The 24,606-nt window shown below is 36.4% G+C and overlaps 1 protein-coding gene across 1 annotated transcript in view; it reads right to left on the bottom strand.

Moving 5' to 3' along the window:
• Positions 1 to 1,110: 1,110 nt before the first annotated feature.
• GTF2A1 (general transcription factor IIA subunit 1) overlaps positions 1,111 to 24,606 on the bottom strand; it is a 47,094-nt gene continuing 23,598 nt past the window's right edge. The window contains exons 5-9 of the mRNA XM_066342519.1: positions 22,839 to 22,914; positions 21,537 to 21,670; positions 18,616 to 18,936; positions 12,114 to 12,203; positions 1,111 to 1,741 (exon numbers count right to left, since the gene is read on the bottom strand). Coding sequence (XP_066198616.1) covers positions 1,634 to 1,741; positions 12,114 to 12,203; positions 18,616 to 18,936; positions 21,537 to 21,670; positions 22,839 to 22,914 — 729 coding nt within the window. The 3' untranslated portion in view covers positions 1,111 to 1,633. The remainder of the gene's footprint in view (positions 1,742 to 12,113; positions 12,204 to 18,615; positions 18,937 to 21,536; positions 21,671 to 22,838; positions 22,915 to 24,606) is intronic.

The raw sequence follows: 24,606 nt of genomic DNA, 5'->3' as shown, positions 1-24,606 counted from the left end.
GTGGGAAATAGCCAAAAAAAAAAAAAAGATTAGTTAGCCTTTTTGAAAAGTGTAAAGATTTGTGTTAAAAAAAAAACTACAATATATAATAAGCTCACAGTTTTTCTTTGCAATGTACTTTTAAGTGTTTCTATGTTACTTCTGGAAACACAAAGGCAAATAAAAGGAAGACAAAAATGGAAGACTTAAAAAAATCAATATACAAAAGTAACTTAAAACACATGTGAATTCTGCCAGTATACCATGAACAGAATTACCTGTAAGAACACAAAGGTGAAGACAAGTGTTCTTCTCAGTCTCCCAGGCAACTAGTTCACACAGCACAGTACTGCCAGTGTGCTCTACAGCCCTCACAGAACAGAGCTATGCATTCTTCATATAAATAGTAAGTTTCTATTATTTTTAATATAAGTCAAATGTATATGCTTTCTTCCCAATGTGCAAACTGGAGCCCATGTCTATATTATTAATGGCCAGGAAGGGCCACCAACTGAAAGAGGTAAATATGTAGTACTTAGTGGCCCACCTTCTCGGACCCCAAAATTGTCCTCAGATTACAAAGTTGCATTTTAAAAAATTTGTTCAATTAAAATAGCTTTAAAATTATTTACTAGTAAACACAAGAAACTTTTATAATTACTAAATTGTTTAATAAAAATCCAGATCCTCACCACCTGCCCAATGCTTCAGCCAATGCACAGAATGTTATCTGAATGTTTGTTTAGCTTCAAGACCAAACACATAAAATAAACATACACTTTAGCCCAACTGGAAAAAGTCTGTATCTCTTCACGTGTATGTAACTTCAGCTGGATGATAACTTTGTGAAATAAACCATATTCTAAGGAGCCACTTTGGGGTTTCTTTTTTAAGGTGTGAGACTAAAAGAAACAATTACAACTTTTCTGTAAGGAAACTGAAGTTGTAATTTTAGTTCCGCTCAACTCAGATGAGACCCGAGTCTAGTTTAATGAATATAAAAACCTAATTAAAATAAATATCCATTCCAGGGTCAAATTTTGTCTCCAAACTGTGATCACTGATTACTTCCTTTAACTCTAAGTAGATGTTTCATAAAGCAGGGAAGGAAGAGGTATATATTATTGTGGGAGAATAGCAAGTAAAAATATTTAAGACCTATTTCTAAATTGCTTCCTTATACAAGTGAATTAAAATCCAACACCATAATTCTTGCCCTTTTTTAAAAAGCTCACACAATTTATACCAAATATAACCACATACATTAAGCAGTTTCATTTCAATCTATCAAAAGGGAAGTTCCTTCAGTTCATTCTATTTCTGATTGAATCCAAGTTGGAGGAAGGAATATTGACAAAGCTTTACATGCTAATACCGGTGGCAGGTACCTGTATTTAAAATGAACAATATGGGTTTCCTACACAAAACCCTAGCCCCCCCCCCAACAACCCCAGATGCTACAGTTCCATGGCTTGCCAGTTACAAGTAGTGTCTATGTTGTCAAGGTCTCTTTGTTCCAGTAGCTTTGCTTCTACTGCACTTTTGCTGACATGCAGAAGTTTTGGTTGAAGTATGTCCCAAGTGTCTTACTGTTTACTTTAAAATTTTTTTTAAGTTTCTTTTGTTTTATTTATAAAAGAAAAGAACTAACTCTTCACCATTCTGCATCTCCAATGGCTTTGGAAAATATATAATCTCTTCCGTTAAGATTCATAATGCCATCCTTGAGATGAAATTTCCACTTGTTTTTACTTCTGTGTATCTAAATAAAGAAACAAAAAAAGGTAAGAGATACAATCAAAAGACAGAGGAAACAAACAACAAAAAAACCCATTTGCACACCAAGAATTTTGGTCTTGTACATTACTGCATTTACAAACTGGTTTCTTAATTGACATTAACATTCTATTACTTTCAGGTGTACAACGATTCAACATTTTTATATATTGAGAAATAATCACAATAAATCTAGTTACCATTCACCACTACAGTTACAACTTTTTTTTTCTTGTGATAAGAACTTTTAAGATCCACTCTCTTAGCAACTTTCATATATATAATATATATATATACATATCACACACTATTATTAACTACAGTCACCATGCTGTACATTATATTCCTTGCCTTATTTATTTTATAACTGTAAGTTTGTACCCTTGAGCACCATCACCCATCCCTCATCTGGTGGTAATCAATCTATCCTCTAGATTTTACATGTAAATGAGATCTATGGTATTTGCCTTTGTCTGACTGACTTCATGTAGAATGATGCCCTCAAGGTCCATCCACATTGTCACAAATGGCAAGACTTCATTTTTTATTATGGTTGAGTAATGTTCCATTTTATATATATCACTATTTCTTTAACCATTCATCCATCAGTGGACACTTTTTTCCATGTCCTGGCTTTCATAAATAATGCTGCAACGAATATGGGTCATATTTCTTTTCCAGTTAGTGTTTGTTTCCTTTGAATAAATACCCAGAAGTGAAACTGTAGGATTATATGATGTTATTATTTTTAACTTTTTGAGGAACCTCCATGTTTACCATAGTGTCTGTGCCAATTTACATTTCCCACCAACAGTGCACAAGGGTGCCCTTTTTTCCACATCCTCGCCAACACTTGTTACTTGTCTTTTTGATAACAACCGCTCTAACAGGTAATATTAATGATAATAGCTCATTGTGATTTTGATTTGCAAATTCCCTGATTAGTCATGTTGAGCACCTTTTCGTTTATGGATTGGCCATTTGTATATCCTCTTTAGAAAACTGTCTATTCAGATCTTCAGCCCATTTTTTAATCAGACTGTATTTTTGCTATTGAGTTATAGTTCTTTATGTATTTTGAATAGCCTCTTATCAGATATGACTTGCAAATATTTTCTCCCATTCAGTAGGTTGCCTTTTCATTTTTTTGGTAGTTTCCTTTGCTGTGCAGAAGCTTTTTAGTTGGACATAGTCCCACAATTAATTATTTTTGCTTGTGTTGTGTTTGCTTTTGTTGTCAAATCGAAAAAAATCAAGACTGATGTTAAGGAGCTTACCACCTACATGTTCTAGGAATTTTAAAGTTTCAGGTCTCAACAGTCAACTCTTTCATTTATTTTGAATTGATTTTTAGGTATGGTGCAATAGTGGTCCAATTTTGCCAATACCATTAATTAAAGAGACTGTCCTTTACACACTGTGTATTTTTGGCTTTTGTCCTAACATCTACACATGGGTTCAGCTCTGGGCTCTCTTTACTGTTCTGTTTATATGTGTCTGTCTTTATGCCAGTACCATACTGTTTTGATTCCTATACCTGTGTAATATAGTTTGACGCAAGGAAGCGTGGTAACTGCAGCTTTGTTGCTCATCAAAATTGCTTTGGCTGAAGAGTCTTTTATGGTTCATACAAATTTTAGATTTGTTCTGTATCTGTGAAAAATATCATTGGAATTCTGATAAAGACCGCACCAAATCTGTAGATTGGCATTATGGCCATTTTAACAATTCTTCCAATCCAAAATATCTTTCCATTAATTTATGTCTTCAATTTCTTGCATCAGTATCTTTAGTTTTTGTGTACATGTCTTTCTCCTTGGTTAAATTCACTCCTGGGTATTTTATTCTTTTTGATACAATTGTAAATGGGATTTTCTTAATTCCTCTTTATGACAGTTCATTATCAATGTACAGAAATGTAGTAAATTTTTCCATTTTTATTTTATTATTTTTTTTAATTATAATTTTATTTTTTAATGGGGCGACATCAATAAATCAGGTTACATATATTCAAAGATCAACAAGTCCATGTTATCTTGTCTTTTAATTATGTTGCATACCCATCACCCAAAGTCAGATTGTCCTGTCACCTTCTATCTAGTTTTCTTTGTGCCCCTCCCCCTCCCCCTTTCCCTCTCCCTTTCCCCCCGCCCCCCCATTTTGATTTTATATATTGTAACTTGACTGAATTTAATAGTTCTAACAGTTTTTAGGTGGAGTCTTTAGGGTTTTCCATGTCATCTGCAAATAGTGACAGTTTTATTTCTTCCTTTCTAATTTGAGTAAGTTTTATTTCTTTTTCTTGTTTAATTGCTCTAGTTAGGGCTTCCAATGTTATGTTAAGTAAAAGTGGTAAAAGAGGACACCCTTGACTTGTTTCTGATCTTACCAGAAAAGCTTTCAGCTTTTCACCACTGAGTATGATACTTGCTGTGAGCTTGTCATGTATGTCCTTTAAATTAAGGTTCATTCCCTCTTTAACCACTTTGTTGAGTTTTTATCATAAATGGACACTCAATTTAATCATATGGCTTTGATCCTTCATTTTGTTAATGTGCTGTTATACTGATTTAAGGATGTTGAACCATCCCTGCATCCCTGAAATAAATCCCACTTGGCCATGGTATATGATCCTTTTACTGTATTATTGAATTCAGTTTGCCAGTATTTTGTTGAGGATTTTTGCATCTGTGTTCAACAAGGATACTGGTGTCCTTCTCTGGTTTTGGTAAAATGAATTTTGAAGTATTCCCTTCTGTTCTATTTTTTTGGAAGACTGAGAAAAATTGGCATTAATTCCTCTTTGTATGTTTGGTAGAATTCACCAGTGAAGCTGTCTCATCCTGGACTTTTATTTGTTGAGAAGTTTCTAATTACTGATTCAATCTCCTTAAGGAGATCAGTCTGTTCAGATTTCCTATTTCTTCATGATTCAGTTTGAAAGGTTATATGTTTCTAGGAATTTAATTCATTTCTTCTATATTGGTCAATATGTTCACATGTAAATGTTCACAGCAGTCTCTTAGGATCCTTTGTATTTCTGTGGTATCTTGCTTCTGATTTTGAGTCCTCTCTCTTTTCTTGGTGAGTCCAGCAATAGATTAAACAATGTTATCTTTTCAAAGAACCAGCTCTTACTTTTATTGATCTTTTCTATTCTCTTTTAATCTTCTTTTCATTTATTTCTTCTCTGATCTTTATTGTTTCCTCCCTTCTACTAACTTTGTGCTCCATATGTTCCTTTTCTCGTCCCGGAGATGTCAAGTTATGTTGTGTGAGATCTTTCCTTATTTCTTAATGTAGGCATCTTTACAAACTTCTTAGAATTGCTTTTCTGCATCCATAAGATTTAATATGTTACACTGTATTTCCATTTTCATTTGTCTCAAGGTATTTATTTCTCTTTAGATTTCTTCATTGACCCATTGGTTGTTCAGTAGCATGTTGTTTAATCTCCAAATACTTGTGAATTCTCCAGTTTTCTTACAATGTGGTAGGACTGGTTTTTAAATAAAGTTTAACTTGATCAAAACAAACAAACCACTCACTAGGTGGATTAAAAAATAAATAAATCTATAGTGTTTTTTACAACTCTTGGTTCTTGTGTTCATTAAAGCAGTTCATATTTCTCTGTAAAATCTCTCTACCAGGTTTGCATATACACGTGTCCTCTTTTCACAGGAAATGTTTTGCCTTTGCTCTGATAACTCCATTTACATCTACACCACTTACTTAACGTTAGGCTTTTCTTCATGCCTCTAACTGATCACCAGGACAGTATTTTTCCTTAATATTCGTACCATGTTTACAAAAATGCTCTTCCTCTTCCTCACATGTAGAAACAATTTCCACATTTCTCACCTTTCTACTACTATACCCTCATTGTATTAGTATGCATACTAAATATTAGTATTTTAAACCTCTATTTACCTTATCTCTAATTCTACTTTAGTTATCTTCAGAATACCTGGCAACTGTTTACTCCAAGGCCAACAATAATCTAGTTACCACATCAATAGCTTCCTGTCATCTGATTTATTACAGTTAACTTTCAAACTGATTCCCATGCCTTCACTCTTCCCTTCCTTCCCATCATCTTATAAACATTGCTGCCAGAAGCACACGTCTAACCAATTACCTCTGCTGACTATTTCTATTTCTAAGTGACCTGGTAAAAACTTACCTTTCCAAGCCTAATTCTTACCTTCATATTACTCAAAGACTATATTTCAATCAAAAAAAGTATCTGCCTTTGCTCCTAGTTTTAAAAATCCGATTCTTATTTCAAAATCCACCTAAAAATGCTGTCTGTGTCCTCCACAACGCTTCCCCTATTCTCATCAGCTGAAAGTATACCTTCTGATTAATTCCCAATGGCACCCCACAGACATTTCTAGTATTATTTTTAAAGTATATGCAAACATGAACTGATTCTACACAGTAAAACTCCTTATAGTTTAGTGTTTTCAAGACTTCAATTCATTGCAGCATTTAACAAACATATGACAAGTAATACTAACTATCCAGCCACTCAACCCAGAATTCAAAAACATACAGTTAAGCCCAAGAGAGAAGGACAGCGTTCTAACTGGGCCAGGTGTACAATTTCATGAATTTAGGGGGAAAAGGAGTTGTAAAATTTAATCAACTAAAATGACCCATCTTTCTTTCTCCATTAAGTCCCACTCATCATTCAATGTTCAGTTCAAGCTCACATCCTCTTCAAAGAAGGACCCATGGTTCTTCTACTTTAAACTAAAGGGATCTCAAATCAAGTAGTTCAGAATTTCATTTTCAAAAGAAAACTACAGCCTGGAGAGGTTAAATGACTTGACCAAGGGCATACTGCCATTAAAATAATTCTCGAGCTCTGGCCGGTTGGCTCAGCGGTAGAGCATTGGCCTGGCGTGCGGGGGACCCGGGTTCGATTTCCGGCCAGGGCACATAGGAGAAGCGCCCATTTGCTTCTCCACACCCCCCCCTCCTTCCTCTCTGTCTCTCTCTTCCCCTCCCGCAGCCCAAGGCTCCATTGGAGCAAAGATGGCCCGGGCGCTGGGGATGGCTCCTTGGCCTCTGCCCCAGGTGCTAGAGTGGCTCTGGTCACGGCAGAGCGAAGCCCCGGAGGGGCAGAGCTCGCCCCCTGGTGGGCGTGCCGGGTGGATCCCGGTCGGGCGCATGCGGGAGTCTGTCTGACTGTCTCTCCCCGTTTCCAGCTTCAGAAAAATACAAAAAAAATAATAATAATAATTCTCGAGTCTGGGTCCAATATGCTTTCTACTAAATCAAGCTGTTTTAAATAATAATGCAGAAATGCTCAGTATATACAGGTATTTTCTGAGGCCCTATTCCTAAAATTCCACAGACTAAATTCCCAGTGTAAACATTCTCCATGGCATATTCTTGACAAATTGCTGTTCAGTGCCTGCTTAAAGTGATTAAAAGTGAAAGGCAGAAAATTACAGATTATGTTACTCCTTTCTGGGACAACTCTTTTATAAGTCTTCATACTTTACACCTTACTGAAATCTGCTTCCTTCAAACTTCTACTGACTGATCCTAGTTCTGCCTTTTGGAATTTAAATAAATAAATAAATAAAAATTAAAGAGCCCTTGCCAGACAGTTTGATTGGTCAGAGTGTCATCCCAATACTACACACAAAGGTTGCAGATTCAATCCCCCGTCAGGGCACATATAAAAACTGGTCAATTATTTCTTTTTCTCTCTCTCCCCCACTTTCTTTCTGAAGTCAATAAACTTTTTAAAAAATCAAGAAACTTCATATATTTGAAAACCACATTCAATCCATACTCTTCCTCTATATTACTGACTTAAACTATGTGTGTTTATTCTAGTTCTCCTACCATTAAGACAGAACACAAAAAAGTTACAATAGTAGTCGGAGCAGAGTCTTGTATTTATTGGTCTACTAGCTCTGGTCTAAATACACGTTGTAGATATTAAAATTAACATCTTAAGATGGATCATTTGGATGTCTAACAGACATGTCCAAAACCAACTGCTCCCGTCTCTTAAACCTACTCCATCTGCAGACTTTCCCATCTCAGTTGATGGCATCACCATTCTTCTTTCAGTTACTCATCAAAAATCTTGGAGTCATTCTTGACTCCTCTTTTTCTTTTCTATCGCACATCTAAAAAGAGTCAGGAATTCCTGTTGAGTCTTCCTTCAAAACACAACCAAGATGCAACTGCTTTTCGCCATTACTGTATTTCTAATACTACCACCCTAGCCTGAGTCATCCTTCTCTCACTTGGATTACTACAGTATCCTTCTATTAGTCTCCCTGTTTCAACCTTTACTTCCTCCAAATACTTTGATCTCAACAAGGAATGAAAAGTAACCATTTTAAAATTAAAATGTGGTACCACATTTGTTCATCTAAAATCTTCCAATAGCTTCCCAATTCACACAGAGTAAGAGGCTCTATCCTCACAAAGTCCCACACTCTGCCCTCCCTACCTCTGACTTCATCTACTACTATACTACTGCACTCTCCCCGAGTCAAACCACACGGCCTCTTGCTGCGCCACACACAACAGGCAGGCTCTGCCACCACATAAGGCTAACCCTCTTTAAGTCTGTTTAAATGTCATATTCTCAAAAGATTTTAGCATGGCTATCCTATTTAAAACTGTAACCTGTCCCTCTCCCACTCCTTATTTTTCATACCAATTATCAGCTTCTAACACACCATATTAATTATTTATGTTTTAACATCTGTCTCCATGGAATACAGTAAGCTTCCCAATGACGGAGATTATTTACAGTAGTTTTGTTCACTAGTGTATCTCAATCTCTTAGATTAGAACAGTGCCCTGGGACAACACAGACACTCAGATAATATTTGTTGTATGAAACTGTTGTATGAAAAGACCTCTGCCACATCTTTTCTTTGGCATCCTGTAGAGAAAGTATTCACAAACTATCCTAAAAATAGGTATACAAACTTGCTTCCAGCATGAACTGAGCGGATGCAACCTGCAAGACAACAGCATCATATAAACAAGAAAGTGGCAGGAAAAAGGAGTTCCACAGAGAAATAAAAAAATTAATTGTATTTTGCTGTAAGACAATTTGCAAAAAGCAAATAATAGCCCATATACTCAGCATGAAGTCCTATTGAGTAATAAATGGTAAATATTTTCATTTTAATAAAATCATAAAATATAACTTGACAAAAAAATTATTGGCCCTATGCCCTTCGTGAAGGAGGTAGACTCTTAAATTTCCTAACAGCAAACATATTAAGAAAAATGTCCTATAAGTAAGGCTGAAGCCTCAACACCTGATGCCATCAGTACTTACCTACCCATACTTAAGGGAAAACTCTGCTTCATTATTAGGTTGAACTAAAATTCTAATTTGATTAGCAACACAAACTTCATTAATTCTTTCTGTGATCACTTCTAATACTGACTCATTATTGACTTTCTAAAATTTAGCCTTCAAAAATAAACTAAAATTCAAGTTGGCTCAAAACATATCCAACATCCCCTTTTTTTGAGAGAGAGAGAGGCAGGCCTGACCTGTGGTGGCACTGTGGATAAAGCATTGACCTAGAACGCTGAGGTCGCCAGTTCAAAACCCTGGGCTTGCCTGGTCAAGGCACATATGGGAGTTGATGCTTCCTGCTCCTCCCCCTTCTCTCTCTCTCTCCTCTCTAAAGTAAAAAAATCTTAAAAAATAAAATAAAATTTTTTTTTAAAGAGAGAGAGGCCAGGAGAGAAGGACAGGAACACCTTGCTGCTCCTGTATGTGCTCTGACCAGGAAATCAGACCAGCAACCTCCAGGCTCCAGGGAAGATGCTCCAACCGACCAAGCTATCCAGCCAGGGCTTAGTTTCTAATGATTTCAGACAGAGACAGGAAGGGAGAGAGAGGGGAGGGGAAGGGAAGCATTCATCTATTGTTGCACTCACTCGTGCTTTCCTGGGCATCCTAGAAGCGTCTGTGTCCTGACTGGGGATCAGACCGGCAACCCTGTTTTCAGGACGACACTCTTAACCGACCTAGCTAACCGGCCAGGGCCTATCCAACCGCATTAACCAGTCATAGGACACCACTATCCTTTACTGTTGACAAAAAAAAATAATCAAAACTAAAACTCCCAATCTCCAGAAATCATTTATTTCTAAAAAAAAAGATTAGATCTCTGCAAACTTTAAAACTTTTTTATTCAACAATTAAAGCTACTTTCAATTTCTTAGTTTGAAACATCAAAATAACCAATTTTAACATTTGAAATATGATATTATGTGTAGAATTTGTACCAAAGGAGAATACAACCATTCTCATATAATACGAAAATATTTAGAAGCATTCTTTTTTATTTTTTTTAAATTTTATTGATTTTAGAGAGGGAGGAAGGGAGACAGAGAGAGAGAAACACTGATCTGTATCTATATGTGTCCTGACTGGGGATCGAACTGGCAACCTTTGTGTATCAGGATGACACTCTAACCAACCAGGCCAGGGCAGAAGTGTAATCTTGGCGAATAAATCTGACATCTTGTTACTATGAAATTGTATTCTGAAAAATCTGGTTGCAATGGGTTCCCGTGAGACTTCTTGACAAAAGGTTACTGTTATTTCCTGTTTTAACCTGAATACTCTTCTGTACATGAACACAAGAAATTACATTCGTTATAATGTGCCTGGTATAGGGTGTTAAGAACAATTACCTAGAAATCAATCTACAAACGTGAATGTTCTCATAACTCTGAATCAGTGACCTCACCAAGTTTATTCTGTAATTTCACTGGGATATAAGTGGCTTGACTTTACCTTTTCTTTAGGAAATGACAAGATCCATTGTCTTGACATTTTCCCTACAGATCTGTGTGCAATAAGCATGTAGGAAAACATTCATTCCTACTAAAGCAATACAAATTTAAGATTTTCATCATTTATGAAAGAAATTCATGCAGAACAAAAACTTTGCATGATCATGACTACTGCGCCAGTGCCTGGTACATTTAGGTACTTAATAAATACTCATTTACTAAATGAGTAGTGTTTAAAAGCAAAACCCAATTGCTTTTGTTAGTATTTGGTAAAGACCACTACCGAAATTAAATTATAAATGCAATATAATCTGTAGATTTATTATACATTTAGTTATTATAGTTAGAAAACAATTTTTATTCCAAATTAAATGTTTCAATAAATAACAAAACTCTCAATAATGCCAATAACTACAACAAAAATACTTGGAAAGTAGCACCCTTTTTAAGAAAAAATCAAGGAGTCAAAAGCTAATTCTCACAGAACCCTGTTCAAAAATTCTTTAATGATACCAAACACAAAAATAATTTTCAGTAAAAATATCTGTCAGTCTTGTTTATTACCCTAGTTCTCTCCTTAGTAAGAAAAAAAAATGCAGAGATTCAATTAAACCCTTTTAGCTTTGAGGTAACTGAAGCTAAAGGAAAGAGACTTCTCCCTGACTTATTACTGATGTTAAAGGACAACTCAAAAGGGGCTGGATCTGTTTACTTCGTTAACAGGATGGGAATCTCCTCATGATGTCATTCATAACTTTTTTTTTTTTTTGTATTTTTCCGAAGCTGGAAACAGGGAGGCAGTCAGACAGACTCCCGCATGAGCCTGACTGGGATCCACCCGGCACGCCCACCAGGGGGCGATGCTCTGCCCCTCCGGGGCGTTGCTCTGCCGCGACCAGAGCCACTCTAGCACCTGGGGCAGAGGCCAAGAAGCCATCCCCAGCGCCCGGGCCATCTTTTGCTCCAATGGAGCCTCGGCTGCGGGAGGGGAAGAGAGAGACAGAGAGGAAGGAGAGGGGGAGGGGTGGAGAAGCAGATGGGCGCCTCTCCTGTGTGCCCTGGCCGGGAACTGAACCCGGGACTTCCGCACGCCAGGCCGAAGCTCTACCACTGAGCCAACCGGCCAGGGCCCATAACTTATTTTTTAAATGTAAGGCTTCACAAATTAATTTCTCATACTATTTTTTTTTTTTTAATTTTTTAATTTTATTTATTCATTTTAGAAAGGAGAGAGAGATAGAGAGAGAAGGGGGGGAGGAGCAGGAAGCATCAACTCCCATATGTGCCTTGACCAGGCAAGCCCAGGGTTTCGAACCAGCGACCTCAGCATTTCCAGGTCGATGCTTTATCCACTGCGCCACCACAGGTCAGGCCAATTTCTCATACTATTAAAATAATCTACTAAACTATACAATGTTTTCATTCACACTGTTTAAACTAAATATGAAAGGCGTCAATCAGCTGCCGAAATGTTTGAACAAAGCAGAAAGGATGGTTTAGGGAAGAAATAACAACAGAGAAAATGTCAGAAAAAAGTCTGATCAAATCCTTACCTTGTCATATTGGCATACAACAACATTTTCTGTATCAAAGAGTTCCTGTCCTTCCTCATCACTGACATCATCTTCACTATTGAGGGGCTCCTACAAATTAAAAGGGACACTTTATTATTTTTATACACCACAAACATACTGGTATCTTTGCAGCTGTGCTGCCTTAGCCAATGTTACAGAAATTCCAGCAAAAATTGAATACAACAAAATAGTTAAGCTGTAATTTACAAGTCTGAAATAATGTTTAACTTTATTTCCTCTATTATTTCAGGATAGCACAGGAGGTTAATTCTCTGCAATAACTTTTTCAGATGTCTAGACATGATCTTCTTTCTTAGGTTTGAAAATGTGAGGGTTTAGTGAAATAATGGCCTTATGTACCACCAGAAGCTGCAGTTTGAAAAGGAAAACCACGGCAAAATTTGGAGGGGAAAAGTGTTATAAAATAGGCTAGCAGTCTGGTTTTTCTTAACATTAGGGACCAGGAGTCTGAATACAAATTAGCATGTCTACTACTGTGGTGATGGCTTCTTAAGAGTATAATTAATTAAACCATTAGATTTAAAATGTGTGTGTATGTGGGGCAGGGGGATCTTCTCAACCAAAAAGAATTAAAGACCAAGATCATAAAATGACCAATATGTTAAGTTTGATCTCAGTTGTGGCAGATGATAAACTATAACTTAGATTTCTAATTAATGGTAAAAGAAGACAAAATAAAAGCAGAAAGAAAAATAAGTTATTAAGTCTATGCCTGCACCCACTCACTGGTGTGTGTGTGTGTGTGTGTGTGTGTGTGTGTGTGTGTGTGTGTGTATTCTTTAAGTAAAAAGATTTGTCATCAATATAAATGTAAAAAAAAAAAACTACTGAGCCCTGGCCGGTTGGCTCAGCGGTAGAGCGTGCGGAGGACCCGGGTTCGATTCCCGGCCAGGGCACACAGGAGAAGCGCCCATTTGCTTCTCCACCCCTCCGCCGCGCTTTCCTCTCTGTCTCTCTCTTCCCCTCCCGCAGCCAAGGCTCCATTGGAGCAAAGATGGCCCGGGCGCTGGGGATGGCTCTGTGGCCTCTGCCTCAGGCGCTAGAGTGGCTCTGGTCGCAACATGGCGACGCCCAGGATGGGCAGAGCATCGCCCCCTGGTGGGCAGAGCGTCGCCCCTGGTGGGCGTTCCGGGTGGATCCCGGTCGGGCGCATGCGGGAGTCTGTCTGACTGTCTCTCCCTGTTTCCAGCTTCAGAAAAAAAATAAATAAATAAATAAAAAACAAAAAACTACTGAGGTAAAATTCCATAATATGATATTCCATGTTTTAACCATTTTAAAGTGTACAATTCAGTCTTACTTCATAATGTGTGAAACCATCACCACTATACAATTCCAGAACAATTTCATCATCTCTACCATTAAGCAGACAATTCCTATTCCCATCTCTCCCCACCCCTGGCAACCCTTAACCTGGCTTTCTGTCTCTATAGATTTACCTATTCTAGATTATTTCATATAAACAGAATCAAACAATGAACATATATAATATGTGGTTTGGCTTATTTAAGTTAGTGTGACATTTAAAGTTCATCCATGTTGTAGCATATACCACTCCTCTGTTCCTTTTCATGGCTAAATAATATTCCATTGTATGGCCATAACAGCTTTTACCTTCCTATACATTGGCTGATGGGCATGTGGATTACTTACATTTTTGGATTTTGTGAGTAGTGCTGTTATAAACATTCATTTACAAACTTTTGTTTGAACACCTGTTTCAACTCACTTTATATATACTTAGGAGTAAAATTACTAGGTCACATAGTAATTCTATGCTTAACTTTTCCCACAGTAGCTACACCATTTTACATTCCCACTAGCAATACAGAAGACTTCCAATTTCTTCACATCCTCACCAATATTTATTTTGTTTTTCATGATAGTAATCTAGTAGATGTGAAGTGCTATCCTCTTTGCAGTTTTGATCTGCATTTCTCTTCAGTGGTAGTCATCCTGGTCCCTACTGCCCACTAGTGGGCGTTCCAGCTTTCATGGTGGGCAGTAGCGGAGCAACCAAAATATAAATAAAAAGAGATTTAACTATAGTAAGTTGTTTAATAAAGATTTATTCTGCCAAACAGCGAAAATTCTATATAAAGTACTTGGTAAGTAATTATTATATGCTTTAACTTGCTGTAACTCTGCTTTATAAATTTTATAAAGTTACTTCCATACTTTATAAATCACCATTACTGTGGAATTGGTGGGCAGTTAGAAAATTTTACTGCTAACAGAGATACAAAAGTGGGTGGTAGGTATAAAAAGGTTGACTACCCCTGCTCTAAATGAATAATGATATTGAGCATCTTTTCACATGCTTGTTGACTATTTGTATATCTTCTTTAAAAAAATATTTATTAAGCTCTTTTCCTGATTTTGAATAGGGTTGTTTAATTTTTTGTTGAATTTTAAGAGTCCTCAATATATTTGGAATGTTAATCCCTTATCAGATTATTTGCAAACATTTTTTCCTATTTTATAGGTTATCTTTTCGCTTTTTTATACTGTCCTTTGATACACAAAAATTTTAATCTATGAAATCCATTTAATCTATTAGGTCCACTTCTGCATGTGTATATTCAGTTGTACAAGCATCATTTGTTGAAAAGACAATTCTTTCCCTATTGAGTAGCCTTGGCCCATGTAAAATTTTTAACATGAGAGCACGCATAGCAATATTCCACATTAAAAAACATACCTAAAGCTTAAGAATACAAAAGGTTTAAAAGTGAAAGACTGAAACAGCTACACCAGGCAAATTCTAACTGGCATAAAGCTGGCATGGCCCTATTAATATCACAGAAAGCAGACTTTACCGCAGGGGAAAAAATTACTGGAGATAAAAGCAGGATACTATATAATCATAAGTGGTTCAACTCACTGGGAAAATAGTACAATTTTAATCTTATGTGCACCCATATTTAGGCTCAAAATAGGAAAAGCAAAAATGATAAAAAACAAAACAAGAAATCAATCCAACATCATAGTGGGGGGTTGAACATCTCTCTTCCTCTCAGTGATCCCTGCTGACGGGGCAAGTACAGGAAAAATATCAATAAGGATATAAACTGCTCGCAAAAATTAGGGGGTATTTCACAGCTTCATATTCATTTTGAAATATCCCTTAATTTTTGTAAATAGCATAGAATATCTCCCCCAAAATGCTGACAATCTAAATCTAACAAGACTCATATAGAAGACAAAACAGCTACAGGAAACACATTCTTTTCAAATACACAGGAAGCCTATGTAAGAACTGACCATATAAAGCAAGTGTTAATCAATTTCAAAATATGCACACATCACACAGATTTTATTCTCTACAAATAAAACAGTGAAGTCAGAACAGAAATCAATAAAACAGGAAAAGACACACTAAGGAAAATAAAGCTAAAAGCTGATTCTTTGAAAACACTGATGAAATTAATATACCTCTGGAAATATTATAAAAGGGAAAAAAGAGCAAGAAAACCCAATAATATTAGGAATGAGAAAATAAAAAAAGGAAATGACTACAAATTGTTCTGCTATCTAGAAGATAATACTGCCATAAACTTTATGCTAATAAATTAAATTTAACAATAGACTTAGAAAAATATGAGCATACCTTGTTTATCAAGTTTCTCTTTATTGTGCTTTTCACACATGTTGTGTTTTTTAAAAATTGAAGACAAGACCCTCCACCAGCAAAAACATGAGGACTCACTGAATTGTAATACTCTCTACTGCAGTGGTCTGGAACGAATCCAGCAATATCGCCACGGTATGCCTGCACAACTTACCAAATGTCTCAAAAAAGAAACAATACTTAAACAGTAGAGATTACTACTAGAACCAAATATTTTTAGCAGCACAACACACACACACACACACACACACACACACACATATGCAAAAGTTCCAAACAAATGGAATTCAGCAATTCACATATATATATTTAAATATTGATTTTATTGATTTTCAGAGAGAGGAAGGAGAGAGCAAGAGAGAGACAGAACACCTGTACTTGTATGTTCCCTGACCAGGGATCGAACCAGCAATCTCTGAGCTTTAGAACAATGGTCTAACCAACTGAGCTATCCAGCCAGAAGAATTCAGCAATTCATAAAAAGTATAATATGTAATGCCTGACCAGGCAGTGGCACAGTGGATAGAGCATCAGACTGGAATGCAGAAGACTCAGAGTTGAAATCCCGAGGTTGCCGGCTTGAGCACAGGCTCACCAACTTAAGAGCAGGATCATAGACATGACCCCATGGTCACTGGCTTGATCCCAAAGGTTGTTGGCTTGAAGCCCAAGGTCACTAGCTTGAATGTGGTATCACAGACCTGATCCCATGGTCGCTGGCTTGAGCAAGGGGTCAGTCGCTCTGCTGTAGGCCCTGGTCAAGGCACATATGAGAAAGCAATCAATGAACAACTAAGGTGCCACACAAAGACTTGATGCTTCTCATCTCTCTTCCTGTCTGTCTTGTCCCCATCTGTCTGTCTTTCTCTCTCTGTTGCAAAAAGAAAAGTATAATATGTAATGATCAAGTTGTGCTATCCCAGGAATGCAAAATTAGTTAACAAATAAAAAACCAATTCATCATAAATAACAGATTATGAATAAGAAATCATATAGTTATCTAATAGTTACAGAAAGTGTTTAATAAAACTCAACATTCATTTATAGTTTAGAAAACAAAGCAAAGCACTTAGTTACTCTGAATAGAAGGGAACTCCTTAACATGAGAAAGGACATCCACAATAAACCTATAGTAAACATTATACTTAGGAGTAAACCACAGAAAGGACTCCTTCTAACATTACGGTAAGAACACCTGCTATTACCATTTCTGATATTGTTCTGGAGGGCTAAGCCAACAAGGCAAGAAAAACTCACTTTTCAAATTTGATTTGATGATGTGATCTACAAAGACATGAAAGACTAAAAAGGCTAAACCTCATCTGTAATCAAATAATGTCAATGAAAACCAAAATGAAACACCATTTTCTACCTACCATGCTGGCAAAATAAGTCTGACTATATAGAGTTCTATATCAAGTATGGTGAATACACATAGACATAGGCACCATTATATACTGCTCACAAAAACTAGGGGATATTTCAAAAACGATTATGAAGTGATAAAATATCCCCTAATTTTTGTGAGCAGAATTAGGGGATATTTCAAAATGAAAATGAAATGATAAAATATCCTCTAATTGTTGTGAGCAATGTATAATGAATGGCAGCAGCGTTATTAGAACAGTTTGGCATTTTATTGTCAAGTTGAAGATGTACATGCCTTAGGATCCAGTAATTCAGTGTTTAGGTATAACACCTAGATAAACTTCCACAGATGTGTGCCCAAATGACACACACTAGACTATTTTATAACTGTAACAGTAAGCAAGCAGACACATCCCCTAATGCCCATCATACCAGAAAAATTGATAACTTATGGTATACTGAACAGTGAAAATAATATATACAACTTAAATGAACCTCAGAATGACACATACCTACCCATTTATGTTATAAAAGGGAATGCAAAACTAAACATGCTCTTCAGAGATATAAACACATATGGTAAAATGGAAAGCAAATTAATGATAAACACAAATTCATGAGCATGGTTACTCTGACGGCAAACAGACGAGGACTGGGTAAAAGGCACCCAGGGGACTTTGTCATGCAATTTTCTTTAAACTAGATGGGGACACTGAGGTGTTTCTATTTTAAATATTTTTTATTCATTTGTATCTATTCAATATTTAATAAAAACAGTATTTAAAAACATTACTTAGATACTTTAGAAGAATTATGTACTGAGATAAGCAAGAGAATGATATCTTAGGCTGCAAAAGGTAATCAATTAAAATTGTAAGACAAGTATTTTGAAGTAACTGAGAAAAACAAAGATTTATGTTTCTAATGTATAACTAATAAATAAGGAAGGATGCGCAACTGAGGGTGGACAGGAAGAGTAGGTAAGGTTACTGAAGGACACGGTATGGAATAGGGACCAAATGGAGGTTCGAAAACAAAATTCTGTCACATTTAGCCTTTTTCTCGAGTTTCATCTCTTTTCAAATGTTACCAACCTTTTAAAATTATTACAAAAGACTAACCACATCTATCTCTTCAACCAATGTCTTATGTTTAAGCCAAATCATGAATGTATAAGCCAAAAAATTATAATTACTTGCATTGTTTCCATCACCTCAATAAATACAACTTAATTTGGTATGTATTCATTTTTATTAACAACTATATAGAACAATAAAGATCGATGCAACCAGAAAAATCTAAAAACCTTACCTAATTTAGAACAATCTAACTTTGTATTTAAAACTTTTTTTGTACAGCACTCTAACAGCCCCTGAAAAATTAGGATATAATTCAAGGTTGTCACCAAATAAAAGAAATTATTGAAAACTTCTCATTTCAAGTCTTGTACTAGAAGCATACCTCTTCTACCTGCCCATCTTCAGCTCCATCTTTCTCTTTGTCTTCCTCCTCGTCATCATCATAGTCTTCTTCCTCATCCTCATCTTCTTCAGAGGATGTATCCCCAGTTCCATCAACCTGCAACACCAGCGGAGCCTGCTGCTGCGCAGGCTGGGCCTGGGGCTGCTGCTGGCCCGCCGCAGTGATCTGTGCTTGGGCCGCTGTAGGTGCAGCCACTGTCGTAGGTATAACTTGCGTCTTATTTCCTGTAAATAAGATTTGCTGAGGCTGGATAATGACACCTGTCTGTGATGAAATCCCTCCAGGAAGAGGGGCTAGTACCTAAGGCAAAAGAAGACCAAATGTCAGGAACTAGTTAAAAGGATCAAGTAGCTCAGTTTCATTGCTCGGTACACAGATACAGGCCCAAATGCTGAAAAATCACCAGAAATGGCTAGATCTCATACATAGTTAAAATGACCAGAGCACAAAGAAATGGTTTAAATAGTGTACTGATCCACTGAATTTCCACTGTACCATTTAAATTCCTAAGGAAAACAGATTTTCTGAAGATAACTGCTTCATTTGTCAAGTACTTGCTATGGATATGCCAGAGTCCAGGCCAAGAATTACACAAGTTAGTTTATTTTTTTAAAGTCATTTTTATTAGAAAGAGAGAGGAGAGAGAGAGAGAGGAAAGAGAGAGAGGAAAGAGACAAAGAGAACAGGGGGAGGAGCAGGAAGCATCAACTCCCATATGTGCCTTGACCAGGCAAGCCTGGGGTTTCGAACCAGCGACCTCAGCATTCCAGGTCAATGCTTTATCCACTGCACCACCACAGGTCAGGCAGTTTATTTTTTTGATGTATAGAGAGGTTTAGTAACAACTTTCTAAGTTTGTAGTCAACAAAAATCAAAATTTAAATCTAGGCTTTCTACTTCTGCTCTTATTATGCTTCCCTACACTGCCTCTCTATGAAAAACACTACACAGAAATATCTGAACTTCTAAGGTCTAGTTTTATATAAGATCACAGATACAAATGTATCAGAGGCAAAATGTTTAACCCAGTGGTTTTCCAGTGCTAGTCTGGGGACCAATGCCAGTCTGTTAGAAAATTTCATGGAGATTCGAGACCCAACGATTATAGACTTCATAACTTTATTCAATAGCAGAGTGGTTAACTCTTTTCACGGACCCGCACAAAATTTCTGGTGGACTGGCAGCGGTCCCTGGACCAGCAGTTAAAAACCACTGGCTCTCTTGGCTTTAATCGCTTATTAGACTAGGATCAGTGACTTTCAACACTGGCTACAAACAGTAGTCACGTGGTAGCTTGAAAATACTGATATGTAGACTCTACTCCTAATATTCTGATTTAAATTGGGTGAGCTGAAATCTTTTCATCTTATTTAAAGATCCCTAGATGATTCTAATCACGCAAACACAGCTGAGAACCACCAGGTCAGATGATTTCTAAAATTCCTTCCAACGTCTGCATTCTAGGATTCTAAAGTAAACCATAACTTAAAAAAAAAACCATTATCAAATACTGTATTAATTATGTTATAATGAACATATTTATAACTATAGTTAATTAAAATCAGATAATGCCTAGTGATTAAAAAAAAAGGCACTAAATGGGAACTACTTGTCATTAGGTTCAAGGAATGCAAAAATAGTGAGATATTATTTCCCTTAAGAAGTTTATAGATTAGTGGTGCAACAGACAAAGAAATAACTCAAAGACAGAAGATGTAATAGAAGTATGCGATGGTGTGATGGGAACAAAGGACAGATTACTGAATTCAGCTTGAGGAACAAGGCATGGTCAGGGAAGCCTTCCCAACAGGTAATATTGAGTGTATCTGGGAGATTAGCCAGGCTTTTCTGTTTGGTTTGTTTGGTGGGAACAGAGGGCACTGCAGGAAGGAAGGCCGAAGGCGGCACTCTAAACAGAAGAGTAACATCAAGTGGAACCCAGAAGTAACAGCAGGACCAAATTTGGAAAGCTATGAAGAGGCTGGATTAGTGCTCCCTCTGCTACTACTTCTAGCATCATTCTATTATACTGACATTATGTAATTATGTCTCTTTTACAAAGTACCTAAATTCCTCAACAAAATAACCACTTTCCTCTCATCTGTGTCCTCACAGTAATACCGTGCACACAAATAGGTGATCACTTATTAACTTTGATCTAAACAGCAAATGAAGCAGGTTAACAACAGGAAGTATGGCAAAAAAATAAACCTGAAGAGATGAAAAAAAAAATCTTATAAACTATGCTGAGAAGTTCTGAATTTTTCCAAAGAGTCAATGGAAAGTCACTAAAAGGTTTTAAGGTTTTTTTAGAATGACTATAAATATAAAATAGCAGAGTCAGGTTAGGAGGGTAAAAGATTGGATGCAGAGAAACTGATTAAGAGGGCAATACCATATTTTAAGTGAGAAATTATGAGCATGAACTAAAAAAATGTCAAGATTCTGAGAAAACTACAGTCAGGAAAAAAAGAACTATAAGGAAGAACTGGTAGGACTTTTGATACTTCGGACATTGGAGGCAAGGAAAAGGGAGGGTTGCACACACCTCCTTCCAGAAAATACAGGAAGCTATCATGTTCACACCTAAATCTCCAGTCCCTTGCAGAACTCCATTATGTAGCCACACAGTAAATGCTTACTGAATGAATGCTGACTAGCTCGCTCAGGAGGCTGGGTGGAGAGTGGGGAGTAGGGATAACATCAATTTAGTCTTAAACATACTGCACATAAATTAATTGTGAGTTATACAAGCATTTGGAATGACGGGCATGTAGTACTGGAGCAGAATCTAAGAACTTACACAGATAAAAAGGCCATGAAAAAAGGGAAAGGAACCAGCCAGAGAATTCATACAGAAGAAAGAGCCCCCTGCTGATCATGATGTCAGACTCTCTTACCTGCTGTATAACGGGAGCCTGTACTCCACCAGGCTGCATTTGTGGTATGACCTGTGGTTGCAGAACCACCGACTGCTGAGGCTGAAAGATATACTGAGCACCGTTGGCTGCTCTGACCACTTGAAGAAGCTGGCCTAAAGCAAAAAGTATGTACTCCAAGTTACCACTGTAGCAGTTACCATCTCAAATAAATGAATTCATAGTGAATGTCTACCCACCAAAGGCCCTAGAAATTACCGAGTAAAAGTCTCCCATAAAGTTTTAAAGGCTGTTATCCATACACAGTAACTATAATCCTTCACTTTTCTGACTTCCATCCATGTACAAATTGCTTAAAATGTTTTATTTTTTTTATTTGTCATTCTTACAAAGCTCTCTCCCAACAAAGTTTTAACAATAGATTATGAGAGTTGATTAAAGGCTTATATATATTATCTTAGCTAACATGTTAGGACTCACAAGAGAGCTAACATCAGATCAGATATTTCAGGGGCTGTTCATTTTTAAAGCTTTAAAGAAATGAAAGTATAATAGTAATAGTTCATTAATATCTTGAAGCAAAATACTATTGTACTTAGCCTCAAAATTGTTTAAAAACAATAAAAGTTTGCTAAATCAATTATCACTGCCACATAACATGAATGGTATAACCAGCTTATACATATAAAGTTAAATCCTTGAATGTTCTTTTAAATGACTCAGAATCTTGAATTAAAAAGTGAACAATTATATTTTATTAAAATGTAGCGAGATTTGTGAAGTTTGTGCTTCACAAATTTAGAAATTAAAATAATAAATTATATAATTAAGATTATAGAGAAAATACTTAAAATCCATATAAATTCTCAAACATGATGCCAAAAATCCCAGTAATTTTTGTCAGTCTGCATAGACATACTATGTAAAATAGAATGCAACAAACTTGCTCTTAAAATCCTAAAAGGATTAAGCATTCAGTTTGATAACCACAAATTAGTTCAAACGACTCAAGTTTAACTAATCTGAAGGTTAAAAGCATTCATCAAAAAACTAGGTAAATAAGCACTGCTATATAATCATACTTCTTTCAATAACAGAATTTTAATTCATGGATCAAAAGCTCAAGTGCAATTCTCATCCTTTCTTCTGCACCCTCAAAAATGATTACAGCTTAAAGTGCTATAGCCCTCGAAAATCTTAATAACCTAAGCTAAGTGGTAAAAGAAATGTTAAGATTTTATAACTTTCAATGAAGACAAAAACAAAGGCTAGATACAATTTTCTTAGTTATGCATACATGATGTTTATATTATTTCTAATTACCTGAATTTGTTAATATCTGTTGAACAGGAGTCACACCTGCGGGGAGTGCCAAGGTAGCAGCAGTAGCAGCAGCACTCTGAAAAACAAAGAAAAAACTCAACACCATCTATATGCATTAACAGGACCTCAGTTCATCTTTGCTATATTTTCACAGCATTTGAAGTTTACCGTTTATTATATACAACAATGAAAAGTTCTAATTATAAAATGGTACAATAAAGACCACCTAGCCTAAATATCCTACCTAATTATTTCAGGCAATTAAGTAGAATAACATAATTGGTTTGTTTTTCCCTGGAGAATGTGCTCTAAGAAAAATCTCAGCCACACTAATAAAGCCGTACAATATACAAAACATCCATTCCATTATTTCCTTTCCTACTCTGATTCCTTACTCCCAAACCTTATTGTACATTAATATAGTTGAGGCAAAATTAGAAATATCTTTATTTTAGAAATCTTAATATTTTAATCTTATATTAGAATCAAGAAATCTCTACAGAAAACTTGGTATCAGAAGACTGCATCTGGAGTATAGCTGGCAATTCTAAGATGCCATAAGGTGACAATCCTGGCGTTATACCAGGTAAAACACATTAATAGTTTTATTAATATATAAATACCTTAAGAACTTAAAAGAACTCACAAACTTTAATTTCTACACTTTAAAACATAGTACCTGACATTTAAATTACAAAATTATACATGGGATTGAATTCTAAATTTCTTTAAATCTCGAGTTAATTCTTGATTTTCCTGCTCCAGGAGACTTCTCCCGTTCCTCCAGAAGAACGGCACATTTTTTTTAAGTGAGGTGGGGGGGGAGATAGAGACAGACTCCCACACACGCCCTGACTGGGATCCACCTGGCAAAGCCCATTTGGGGCCAATGCTCAAAACCACCAAGCTATCCTCAGTGTCTGGAGCAGATGCTCAAACCAATCAGGCCACTGGCTACAAAAGGGAAAGAGAGAGAGAAGGGGGAGAGGAAGCGGAAGAGAAGCAGATGGTCGCGTCTCATGTGTGCCCTGACTGGGGGGGATTGAACCTGGAACTTCCATACACCAGGCCGAAGCTCTATCCACTGAGCAAACCGGCCAGAACCTTACACCAAATTCTTAATGTTTTTAATCTTGTGCTCAAAGCATTTCCATGTATCTCACTATAACTATTGTGTATATATAGGTAGTTTTTCCCTTACCCCGTCAATCATTTTTAAGGTACCAAGTCTTCATAAAACTCAGTCCAACCTAGACTGAGTTTTTAAGAAACATTTTTAAGAAACACCTCTATTTGAATAAGCTTGAAGAAATAATAAACTGCCTAGAAGATGCTAAGCAGAAGTGAACAAAACTTGGAAAATTAACTCAAGTAGGTTAATGATGCACCCACTATCTATACAAACTCTAGGTACAGCTTTCCAAGAAAATGTGCTTCTTGTTACCATTTGGTAGACCTCAGTAACTATGACATCTTAAGCCTGAAATTCCCACCAGTCCCAGAATCCATCTATAGCCCTCCAGGCTCTCTATGAAATGCAAGATACCCAACTACCCCATTTCAAATAAATCTAGCTTATATAGGCAAATGAAAGGTAACCTATGTTTCAGGAACATATTAACAATCACTTATTGCTGAGAAATATTATTTAGAAATATTAATTACCTATAATTCATATTTTATAAGATGAATATATCTTTTTACAGGGAAACTGAGTAGTTTCTATAAAGCATATGGCATATTCATCACCTGCACACACCTCTGCACA

The sequence above is a fragment of the Saccopteryx leptura genome, chromosome 6 (genome assembly GCF_036850995.1).
Source record: "Saccopteryx leptura isolate mSacLep1 chromosome 6, mSacLep1_pri_phased_curated, whole genome shotgun sequence".
In the NCBI taxonomy this organism is placed as follows: domain Eukaryota; kingdom Metazoa; phylum Chordata; class Mammalia; order Chiroptera; family Emballonuridae; genus Saccopteryx; species Saccopteryx leptura.
Note: the sequence above shows the minus strand (reverse complement) of the source record. Positions and strands in the feature narration are given on the sequence as shown.